At 45.9% G+C, this 12225-nt stretch overlaps 1 protein-coding gene and 2 long non-coding RNA genes across 4 annotated transcripts in view; all 3 read left to right on the forward strand.

Annotated features, from left to right (window-relative positions):
- The window catches only part of LOC127529255 (uncharacterized), a 481587-nt gene that overhangs the window by 271145 nt on the left and 198217 nt on the right, over window positions 1-12225 (forward strand). The gene's annotated exons all lie outside the window — the stretch shown is intronic.
- Window positions 1-12225, forward strand: part of fibcd1a (fibrinogen C domain containing 1a) — a 349438-nt gene that overhangs the window by 149194 nt on the left and 188019 nt on the right. Inside the window, 1 exon segment of the mRNA XM_028808633.2 lies at window positions 4874-5010. Coding sequence (XP_028664466.2) covers window positions 4874-5010 — 137 coding nt within the window.
- On the forward strand, window positions 8950-12150 carry LOC127529245 (uncharacterized). The gene is made up of 2 exons (XR_007935904.1): window positions 8950-9412; window positions 11617-12150. It is a non-coding gene; the product is annotated as an uncharacterized LOC127529245 (long non-coding RNA).

Below are 12225 nucleotides of genomic sequence, written 5' to 3' on the forward strand. Positions count from 1 at the left end.
AATCCCAGACACACTCGATGATGTTGAGATCAGGGCTCTGTGGGGGCCATACCATCACTTCCAGGACTTCTTGTTCTTCTTTACGCTGAAGATAGTTCTTAATGACTTTAGCTGTACGTTTGGTGCTGTTGTCCTGCTGCAGAATAAATTTGGGGCCAATCATACGCCTCCCTGATGGTATTGCATGATGGAGAAGTATCTGCCTGTATTTCTCTGCATTGAGAACACCATTAATCCTGACCAAATCTCCAACTCCATTTGCAGAAATGCAGCCCCAAACGTTCAAGGAACCTCCACCATGCTTCGCTGTTGCCTGCAGACACTCATTATTGTACCGCTCTCCAGCCCTTCGACAAACAAACTGCCTTCTGCTACAGCCAAATATTTCAAATTTTGACTCATCAGTCCAGAGCACCTGCTGCCATTTTTCTGCACCCCAGTTCTTATGTTTTCATGCATACTTGAGTCGCTTGGCCTTGTTTCCACGTCGGACGTATGGCTTTTTGGCTGCAACTCTTCCATGAAGACCACTTCTGACCAGACTTCTCCGGACAGTAGATGGGTGCACCTGGGTCCCACTGGTTTCTGCCAGTTCTGAGTTGATGGCACTGCTGGACATCTTCCGATTTCGAAGGGTAATAAGCTTGATGTGTCTTTCATCTGCTGCACTAAGTTTCCTTGGCCAACCACTGCGTCTACGATCCTCAATGTTTCCCGTTTCTTTGTGCTTCTTCAAAAGAGCTTGAACAGCACATCTTGAAACCCCAGTCTGCTTTGAAATCTTTGTCTGGGAGAGACCTTGCTGGTGCAGTAGAACTACCTTGTGTCTTGTTGCTGTGCTCAATCTTGTCATGACGTGAAACTGTCTTCCACAACCTCACCTTGGTAACAGAGTTTGGCTGTTCCTCACCCAGTTTGAAGCCTCCTACACAGCTGTTTCTGTTTCAGTTCATGACTGTGTTTCAACCTACGTGTGACATTGATGATCATTAGCACCTGTTTGATAGAATTGGTTGATCAGACACCTGACTAGAATCCTACAAAATCCCTGACTTTGTGCAAGTGGACCTATAAGAATTGATGCTGGTTTGAAGGCAAAAGGTAGGAACACCAAATATTGATTTGATTTAGATTTTTCTTTTGTTCGCTCACTTTGCATTTTGTAAATTGATAACAATAAACAATCATTATTTATATTTCTGAAAGCATTCTTTGTTTACAGCATTTTTTCACACCTGCCTAAAACTTTTGCACAGTACTCTATACTGTATATTGTAGATGCTTCTAAGAGGAACCCTTTTAAAATCCCTCTTCAAGATCAAATTCCGTACATATCAGAGTATGCTTGCAATTTGGGTATTTTTCTAGAAGAGGCCCTGCTAATTTCCACATGACACCACATCGCATTTTGCACTGTCGTGGTATTGTCATGAGTTATGAATTGCACTTTTTTAATAGACTAGGACAAGGGTGGGCAAAGTCATTCCTGGAGGGCGGCAGTGGCTGCGGGTTTTTGTTCCAACCCAGTTGCTTAATTAGAAAACAATCCTTGCCAATAATTACATTTCATGGCTTGTTAGTGTTTTAACTCTGCCATGTCAGGTCATTCTCATATCCTAGATTTTTTTTTTCCATTCTAAGGATATCATCCAAATACTTTGAAGTCTAAAACGGATGAGTAATTCTCAGTCCTTCACTTTTTTCTCTTCTCTTTCCTTCCAAGTATTTAATTAAAGCAAATAGTACACGATAAATACACACAGGTGTAAAGGGTAACAAGCAAAATGGATAACTGCTGGTTTCTTTGGTCATTTGCATCTTATTGCTAATAAGGAGCAATTAAAAACCGAGAATGTCTTAAATAAGCAATAAAGGTTCAAAATCTTAATGAGGGAGATAACTAAAATGAAGCAGAAGATGTTTCTAGAGCAATAAGTGCTTCTTATTAAGCAATTGGGTTGGAACAAAAACCTGCAGCCACTGCGGCCCTCCAGGAATGACTTTGCCCACCCCTGGACTATGGGGCTTCGCTCACCAAACCCCCAGAGGGCGGGACTTGTCAAAATCTCTTGGCAAAAAGTCTCGTCTCGCGGGACCTGAAATGATCTCTCGCTGGAGTTGAAATTATCTCTGAGAAGGTCTCGATCCAGAATTTCCATTTATAATAGAGAGATTATATTGTTATACAAGGGGGGCTCCGCCCCCTGCTCGCTTCGCTCGCCTACCCCCGGCGTTGGGTATCCTGAAATACATTAGTCGAGCTCGTTCGTCTTGGAGCCATGCCCGCTTTGCCCGCGGCATTTCAGACGCACGTTGTAGGCGCCTGCGTTCATTGATTTTATCCAGGCGGGCTCGTGTTTGTATATCCATCAGTCGAGCTCGTTCGTTTTGAACCTGTGCCTGCTTTGCTTCCGCAGTTTCAGACGCGCATTGTAGGCGCCTGCGTTCATTGATCTTATCCAGGTGGGCTCGTGTTTGTACCGTTGAGCTGTATTGTGTTTGAATTCGGTGTAAAGTGTTCAGCGGTTTGTACAATCCCAAGCAGCACATTATTCCTAACTTCACTCCGCAGGAGTGCCACTCACAATATGGCGGTGACGCCTGTGCCTTCCGTACTATATGGACCCGTGGGGCCTCCATAGCCTCTTCCGTTTGAATCTGGGCTGCAGCGCAGAGTCCTCTTTTTTGTGCGGCTGTGGCATTAGTCGTTAGCCATGGGCGCGTTGTTGCTTCATTTCTCATTCACGTCAGTTGAACTCTTTCGTTTTTGGGCCGTGACTCCTTCGTGCGCGGTGGATACGACTTCGCGTGCGGTTTATGAGACGCGCGCTGTACGCGCCTGCGCAGTATGTCTCATGGTCACATCACCGTGTACCTGCGTCCATGCCATCTGGTTTACCATTCTCAGTTAGTAATATGGATTTCGATAAAGTCTGCGTGTTATCTTGCAAAAATGTAGCTGAATACTGTAAGGAGAAAATCCGGTTTATGTTAACATTAAATTCGCGTGCAAGTTTATACAGTCCACACATATCGGTAGCAGCGTTTGACGTAACCAGCTTATGTGCCAGTCACTTCCCATCTCTGCCGCTCACATATGTGGATTTCACTTTCCACCAAACAACAAAACTTTTAATTCTCGTGGATAGGCCTCTTCACTGGGAAGAAACACTACGTTTCCCTGATGGCAACACGAATTAGACGATCTACAAGTCTCCGACTTAAATTTTAAGGCCAAACAATAACTACATACTTCTGTTATATCACCCATGTCCATATATTTGATATCTTTTCACTGTTCTGTTATTTCACCGAGTAATCATTTCCATTTGTTAGTGCAAATGTGATCTTTACTATCAGTTTTTTGAGACTTTCGAATTTTCAAACTTCCATTATCTCTAACCTGCTCTACATGCGTATCGCGCCAATGTTTTTGAACCTCTTTACGACGTTCAATTTTGTCTTCTACTCTTTGTCTTTTATTTCCGACCCCGTTTGGAGCTGAGAGCGCAGGAACTGTGTCTGACGATAGCATTCACACGAATGAGAAGTGAGTGGACAATGGGCGTGGTTATAAATGTCCGAAAGGAGGGCGGGACTTGTCAAAATCTCTTGGCAAAAAGTCTCGTCTCGCGAGTCGTGAAATTATCTCTCGCCAGAGTTGAAATTACCTCAGAGAAAGTCTCGTCCCAGGATTTCTTTTTATAATAGAAAGATTATATCATTATATTTCAGAATTATCTTGCAGAAATTTAGCTGAATACTGTAATAAGAAAATCCAGTTTATGTTAACATTAAATTCGCGTGCAAGTTAATACAGTCCACACATATCGGTAACAGCGTTTGACGTAACCGGCTCTGCTGGTCAGCCCTAGGCCCCGCACACCCCTAAGGCCACCTCTGCCACTAAGTCGGACGCACCACTGACCTAAAGCACCATCCCGCATTGGCGCTGCCCCTTTAACTCTTTGAGGGCTGAATATTTTTTCCAAAAAACATTGTTTTCTGAAACGCAATGGCTTCACACAGAAATCAACATAAAACATCTGTTGCTGCATGCTGTGCCTGCCAGTTTGCCAAGAATGTGTGGCAGGCAAGCTGCCAGGCTGTGTTCACATGGCTGCACGGGGCAGCAGCAGCGATTATGGTCACAGTGCATTGCAATCTGGTTTCTACTTCTTATCATTGTTAAGTGGCAGTCCTCCCAGGTGAATAGTGCCATAGGCTGTGTCAGCTACATGAATCTGTTCAGCACCACGATCAGCTGGGGACCAATCAGCTGAAGCTGCAAAACCTCATATTCGTTTTCGATCACTTGTATCAAAATCGGAGTCTGACAAGTCTTAGTCCAATTCATAGAGAACAGGCAACACGTCGTCCATGGAGTGTTCTGCGTTACACATTCGATTTGATCTCTCGCCAGATGTCAGTGCCATTTTTGCCATTGTCTGCGCCTTGCTACTCACGGGAGTGCAGGAAATCTCAGTCAAAACCAATGAAGCTAACTAAAATGTAACGATTGGTTTTGTCACAGTTTACAGTTGAGAACCAATTATCGTCAGCTCCTCCTTTTGACAAAAAGTCGACATCAGCCCTGAAAGAGTTAAAGCTCTTACAACGCAGTGAAAGGCACAGAGAATGAGTAACTGAGGAGGAGTGCGCTGTCAGTGTAGAGATATGCATGTGTGGGGAGCCGTGAAAGGTGCCATATAGAAAGTGACAATATGTCTGTGAATGGTGACAGAAAGCTTTGTTCCTCATTCTCTGCTTCTGTTTTGATTCTCATCTTCACACTCCACCAAAGTTTTAATCAGCCAATGTGGTAAAGTCCAAGAAAAGCTCTGTGACCACCCAACTTTGTGTTCTTCCCTAGGCTCCCGGCCAAAGGACTGCTATGACATTTACATGAATGGACAAAGGGAGGACGGCATCTACTCCGTGTTCCCCACTCATTACCCCTCGGGATTCCAAGTGTTTTGTGACATGACCACGGATGGCGGAGGATGGACGGTAAGTAACCCAAGGGTAGATGTGTACGAGAGCTTTAACTGCGGCTTCTTACTTCCTATTGCATCTTGTCAGAAGGTTTTTTCCCCAGAGTGCATGCCGGGGAGATGAGTTACGATGGTCTGTTTCATTTTGAATTGTTCTCTCTGTTGATGTGAAGAAGCGAAATTTCCAACAATCGGCAAGCTCAGCAACTCTACAGGGAGTTGGGGGCCTTCAGCACAAACCCGCAGAGCTTAGGGTCACGAATGGGGGAGTTTGAACTGGGAGACCCCTGGTAACGAATCCTTTCGGCACTCACTTTACACAATGGCTAAACTGAAATAGAAATGATGAAGGGTGGAGTGGTGGCTCTGTGGCTAAGGCTGGTATCTGGTAAGTTGCCAGTTCAAACCCCATTACTGCCAGAAGGGATCCTGCTCCATTATACCCCTTGAGTAAGGCCCTGAACCTGAACGTTGCTCCAAGGGGGTGCTGTACAATGGCTGACCCTGCACTCTCAACCCCTCAAAAGGTGATTCAAAAAAGACAATATTCCCTCAGGGATTAATAAAGTACCAGGATATTCAAAATGAAAGAGCAGATTTCAAACAAGTTGTATAAGACAGAAATACACTCCGCACATCTCTGGATAGTGGAAAGTTCAAAGTTTGGTCCTGTGGTCCTTGAGGTTGCACGCGCTCAACATGAGCACCTTGTGTAACGCAACAAACATCAAAACTAGAGACCATTACATGCCACACACGAGTCAACTGGTGCCTAGTTACTCAGTTCACAACTTCCTCAGTTCGATGTCGCAAATCTTGAAGATTAGAGGGCATAGGTGGAACAAACGCTCTTTCTTTAATGTACCCCCATAGGGGGTAAGGTCTGGAGACCTGGGAGGCCATAGACAATGAGCAAGATCTTGTTGTCCACCTCTTCCAATCCATCGTCCTGGAATGGTGTCGTTCAGGTAACCCTGGACATCCAAGTGGAAATGCTAATCTATATATTGTGGCACGCGGCTGGGGGTGGTACCCATCAGGGACGCTTGGAAGGACCGGAGGAAAGATCACGCCTCCTCCAGACCACGAGGGGACGACTGCCCTGGTGGCTATGGGGACCACGAGAAAGGAGCTTGGGAAGCTCAACCCTATAGGGGTCCGTGGTCACCGCCAGGGGGCGCCCAAATGCCAGAAGAGCCCTGACCCTCCTTTATGTTGATTTATGTGTGAAACCATTGCTTTGAGGTTTTATGGAAAATATTCAGCTCTGGGACGAAAGGAAGAAAAAATAATTAGCCATAAAAAACTTAAACTGTCTCAGCAAGTGTGAAAAAATCGGTCCACCGGGGTTGAAAGTCGCTCACGATATCTGTGCAAAAGGACGAAGGTCCAAGTCTTTAGAGTCCTGGTGCTTCCTGTCTTGCTATATGATTGTGAGACATGGATGCTATCCAGTGACCTGAGATGAAGACTGGACTCCTTTGGTACTGTGTCTCTCCGGAAAATCATTGGGTACCGTTGGTTTGACTTTGTGTCGAATGAGTGGTTGCTCATGGAGTACCGAATGAGGCACATTACCTTGTAAGAAGAACGCTATATAGCGCCCGACCCAACACAGATTGACACGGGAGGCACGGGTAAAATAAAACAAACTGTTTATATTTCTTCAGCTGGACGGCACGTCTTCCCCGTATTCCCTCCAGCCACAACACAGTCCCAGACACAATACCACAATAACACCAAGCACTTTTTCTCTCTTCCACCACCAGTCCTCCCCAGCAAGCTTTGTCCTCCTCCCACCCAACTCTGGCCACTGAGTGGTGGTCTGGTCTCTGGCTCCTTTTTATTGGGTGCCCAGAAGTGCTCCAGGTGCTTGATTGGCGACATCTGGCTGCACTTCCTGGTAAGGTGAAACCAGTGCCCAAAAGGGACCCCCTGGCGGCTTCTGCAGAACCCCACAGAGCTGCACAGAACTCCAACCCCCATGAAGCCCTGGGGGAGTCCGAGGCACAGCTGCAACCCAGAGAGGCTGCCATCTAGTGTCCAGGAGGAGATACTGAGCTTCCCACCCTGATATAGGTGTATTGAATCAGAATGCGTAATTAGGCCTGGAGCTGTAATCGAAATCGCCTTTCAGGCCTCTAGAGCTTTAATCGAAGTCGCCTTTCTCTTTGAATTTTTGCGGCTGTAAATCCGCCGCCTGCTGCGATGTCAGTCTTGTAAGGTTTTTCGGGCAGCTGCGCAGAAGGCGACTGTGCATTCGGCTTCGGACAGACGTGAGTGAGTGAGTGAGTGAGTGAGTGAGTGAGTGAGTGAGTGAGTGAGTGAGTGAGGGAGGGAGTGAGGGAGGAGACTGGCGAATGATATATAAGATGGTCATATGGCGCGATTACCCGAGGGTGATCCAGCTCGTAAGATCCTCATTGTTGGGGACCTGAGTGGCTAGACCAGGCCAAGGGGTCGCCCACATAACACCTGGCTATGGCAGGTAGAGGGTCATTCCCGGAGGGTGGGACTGGACCGCGTGTCTGCCTGGGGGATTGCCAACCGGGATCCTGAGTTGTTTGGTCATGTAGTGGGTGCAGCAATGCGCTGTACCAGTGCACACTCCCCAACTTGACTTGACTGGGGTGAGCTGTTTCATGTGGACGCACAGATAGACATGGACTGTTGCAATAGGTGTTTTGTGCATTATAAGTGATCAACATAATTAAGTTTTCATCAGTCTGGGGGACTGCTTAGGAGCAAATTAATCAGCGCAACTGTGGAGCTTTAAACCAAATAGATCAACACAAGACTTGCTTGTCTTTCCTTATTTACAAGAACCTATCAAAGCTGTTATCAATTAGAGAGATATTCGCCGAAGGAGAGAGTCTTCACTCTCCTCTTACACACCCTGATGGAGTCAGCAGTTCAGATGGAGGTCGACAACTCGTTCCACACATAAAAAGAGTCTGAACTGAGATCTGATGCCCCACAGACGCCATTCACTAGAAGGTCTGAGTGGGCAAGAAGGACCTCATGAGTGTCTCAACAATTGATCTTTCGACTGTGTGATGGACGGCCGGCGTTTCAGTCTGGCCGGGACATCCCTAAACAGAAAGTAGGAGGAAGAGCAGGCTTTTTAGGACACTACCTCCTCCGAGACACTAGATGGCAGCTCCCTTGGACGGAAATGGTTCCCCGGATTCCCTCAGGGCATCATGGGACATGGAGTCCATTTCCTCAGCCCTGTTGGGTGCCGTGGGTGCCGTATTGGGGGAGCTCACAAGGAACCTGGGGACTCCTACTGTTATTACAACCCCGAAGTACTTCGGAGGCATGAGGACGGAAGCCTGCAGTACTTCCGGGCTACTTGAGGAAGGATGATGTGGCGTTTGACCCGGAGAAGGAACACTTCCGGGTCATGGACTATTTAAAGGACATTGGGAAACCCAGCAAGGAGAGCCAGAAATTGGGAGGTTAGGGTGGCTAAGCTGCTGGGAGTGGAGGATTGTTATTGTTATTGATTATTATTGGAGAATTATGGAGCGTGTGGTGCTTTGTGGACTTATTGAAGAAGTTACTAAACATTCTTCTTGGTGCTTTTTACAAGTGTGTCTTGGACGTCTGTCTGGTGGGTTTAGCGGGGCAACAGCGCCTCTAGCGTCCACAACTGCCACTGTTGTTGTTTACTGTTTATGCTCGCCTTCTGCTCCTTTTCAAAACTTGACCCAGTGGCCTGCCATATTTTTTCCCACCTCTGGCAGAAGAACATGCGTCATCGCAGTCATGTCTATTTAAGATGGTATGTGCGTGGATCAGACCTCATGAAACAAACCATCCTTTCTAGAGGTATTTAGGGACAAGTAAGACAAATTAGAATGAGTATTTCGCCACGTTTTATCTAACTTTGACTTTCGGACAGAGGTTTGGTTGGAGGTGCACGATATAAACCATATGTGTCAAACTCAAGGCCCGCGGGCCACATCCGCGAGATTATTTTATATATTATTGTTATTAATGGCCCGGCAATATGAAGCGCTGGTAACACAATAAACTACAGATCCCATAATGCAGCGCTTCAGCTGCCTTGCCGAACACTTCCTACGTTAATCAAGACTAGCTTATGATGCTGTTAGTTATTGCGAAGCTAGCCCTCACGATGCCGAAGAGAAAAGTTGATTCTGAAAACAGAGCCTTTAAAAACCGATGGGAGGTTGAGTATATGTTTACTGACATTGCCGGTAAACCCGTGTGTCTCATTTGTGGAGCTAATGTGGCTGTAATTAAAGAATTTAATCTAAGATGGCACTACGAGACAAAACATCAGGATAACCTGAAAGACCTGAATGCAAAGCAGAAGATACAGAAAGCAGAAGAGTTAAAGAAGAATCTGACACTTCAGCAGACGTTTTTTACCCGTGCAAAATCACAAAGTGAAGCTGCTGTGAAAGCAAGTTTTATCGTGGCAGAGGAGATCGCCAAATCAGCCAGGCCATTTACCGAGGGAGAATTTCTGAAGCGCTGCATGATCAAGGTGTTTGACGCCTTATGTCCAGACAAAAAGCAGATGCTGGCAAATGTAAGCCTGAGTAGAAATACGATTGCTGATCGAGTTTGTGAGATGGCCACTGATTTAAGAACACAGTTGAGTGAAAGAAGCAAAGACTTTATTGCATACTCTCTTGCTGTGGATGAAAGTACTGACATGAATGACACTGCACAGCTGGCCATCTTCATCCGTGGAGTGGACTCCAATTTGCACGTTACAGAGGAAATAATGGACATTAACTCGCAAAACTGGAAAAAGACATTTTTGAAAATGTATGTCAACGTATAACCAACATGAAACTGCCCTGGGACAAACTTATTGCACTTACAACTGATGGAGCACCACCTAGGTGTAGTGAAAAATGTGGACTAGTGGGAAGGACGCGAGTAAAGATGCAGGAGGAGAACTGTACTGGTGAGTTAACGGCATATCACTGCATCATACACCAGGAAGCACTATGTGGCAAAGTCCTGAAGATGGACAATGTAATGAGCACTGTAACACAAACCGTAAACTTTATCCGAGCTAAAGGTTTAAATCACCGGCAATTTCAGTCCTTTATGCGGGAGATAGATTCAGAGTTTGCTGACATTCCTTATCATACAGAGGTGCGTTGGCTAAGTCGGGGAAAAGTTCTCAACAGAGTTTTTGAGCTCAGCAACGAAATCTGTCAGTTCATGGACAGTAAAGGAAAAGACTCCACCAGTTTTAGGGATGAAAAGTGGAAATGCGAGTTGGCATTTCTGGCTGACATAACAGCTCATCTCAACGCCTTAAACCTCCAGCTCCAGGGACGTGACTGCATGATCACTCTGCTCCTTAGGGACAAGCTGACAGAGATGGGAGTAGATTCATACCTGGTGGCATGGATCGTGGACTATCTTAAAGACAGACCTCAGTATGTGTGTCTTGGGAATTGCAGGTCTGACATTGTGGTCAGCAACACAGGAGCGCCACAGGGGACTGTACTTTCTCCAGTCCTGTTCAGCCTATAAACATCAGACTTCCAATACAACTCGGAGTCCTGCCACGTGCAAAAGTTTGCTGATGACACTGCTATCGTGGGCTGCATCAGGAGTGGGCAGGAGGAGGAGTATAGGAACCTAATCAAGGACTTTGTTAAATGGTGCGACTCAAACCACCTACAACTGAACACCAGCAAAACCAAAGAGCTGGTGGTGGATTTTAGGAGGCCCAGGCCCCTCATGGACCCCGTGATCATCAGAGGTGACTGTGTGCAGAGAGTGAAGACCTATAAATACCTGGGAGTGCAGCTGGATGATAAATTAGACTGTACTGCCAATACTGATGGTCTGTGCAAGAAAGGACAGAGCCAGCTATACTTCCTTAGAAGGCTGGCGTCTTTCAGCATCTGCAATAAGATGCTGCAGATGTTCTATCAGACAGTTGTGGCGAGCGCCCTCTTCTACGCGGTGGTGGGCTGGGGAGGCAGCATTAAGAAGAAGGACGCCTCACGCCTGGACAAACTGGTGAGGAAGGCAGGCTCTATTGTTGGCATGGAGCTGGACAGTTTAACATCTGTGGCAGAGCGAAGGGCGCTGAGCAGACTCCTGTCAATTATGGAGAATCCACTGCATCCACTGAACAGGATCATCTCCAGACAGAGGAGCAGCTTCAGCGACAGACTGCTGTCACCGTCCTGCTCCACTGACAGATTGAGGAGATCGTTCCTCCCCCAAACTATGTGACTCTTCAATTCCACCCAGGGGGGTAAACGTTAACATTTAACATTATACAAAGTTATTGTCTGTTTTTCACCTGCATTATTATTATTATCAATCTTTAATTTAATATTATTTATTGTATCAGTATACTGCTGCTGGAGAATGTGAATTTCCCATTGGGATTAATAAAGTATCTATCTATCTATCTATCTATCTATCTATCTATCTATCTATCTATCTATCTATCTATCTATCTATCTATCTATCTATCTATCTATCTATCTATCTATCTATCTATCTATCTATCTATCTATCTATCTATCTATCTATCTATCTATCATATAGAGCCTTTCACAGATCTATCTATCTATCTATCTATCTATGTATGTATGACGCAGTGAAGGCATTTCAAGTGAAGCTGCTTTTATGGGAGACACAAATGCACCAGTGCAACTTGCCCCACTTTCCCTGTTGCCAAGTAATGTTGAACCAAGTCGGCACAATGGTGTTCTCAAATACGCACTTTGCTGATAAACTGAGCGCACTGCGCACTGAGTTCGTACGGCGCTTTGGTGACTTTGAAGAACAAAAAAAGAATTTTGAGTTGCTTCGCAACCCATTTGCCGTCGATGTGGAAACTGCACCTGTGCAGATTCAGATGGAGCTGATTGAGCTGCAGTGTAATGGCACACTGAAGGCAAAGTACGATACTGCATGGCCCGCACAGTTTATTCACTCCATTCCCGCAGAAATGCTCCAGCTCCGTCTACATGTAGCTCGAACCTTGTGCATGTTTGGTAGCACATATCTGTGTGAGAAGCTCTTCTCAGTGATGAAGACTAACAAAACAGCACACAGGAGTCGTCTCACTGATGAGCACCTGCAGTCCATCCTGAGAATCTCCACAACACAGAACCTCACACCAAACATAAACGAACTTATTGCCAAAAAAAGATGCCAGGCGTCCAACTCTGATAACATGACATAAGAGCAAAGACAACTGAATGATTTG

Source organism: Erpetoichthys calabaricus, chromosome 9 (assembly GCF_900747795.2).
Source record: "Erpetoichthys calabaricus chromosome 9, fErpCal1.3, whole genome shotgun sequence".
NCBI classification, from domain to species: domain Eukaryota; kingdom Metazoa; phylum Chordata; class Cladistia; order Polypteriformes; family Polypteridae; genus Erpetoichthys; species Erpetoichthys calabaricus.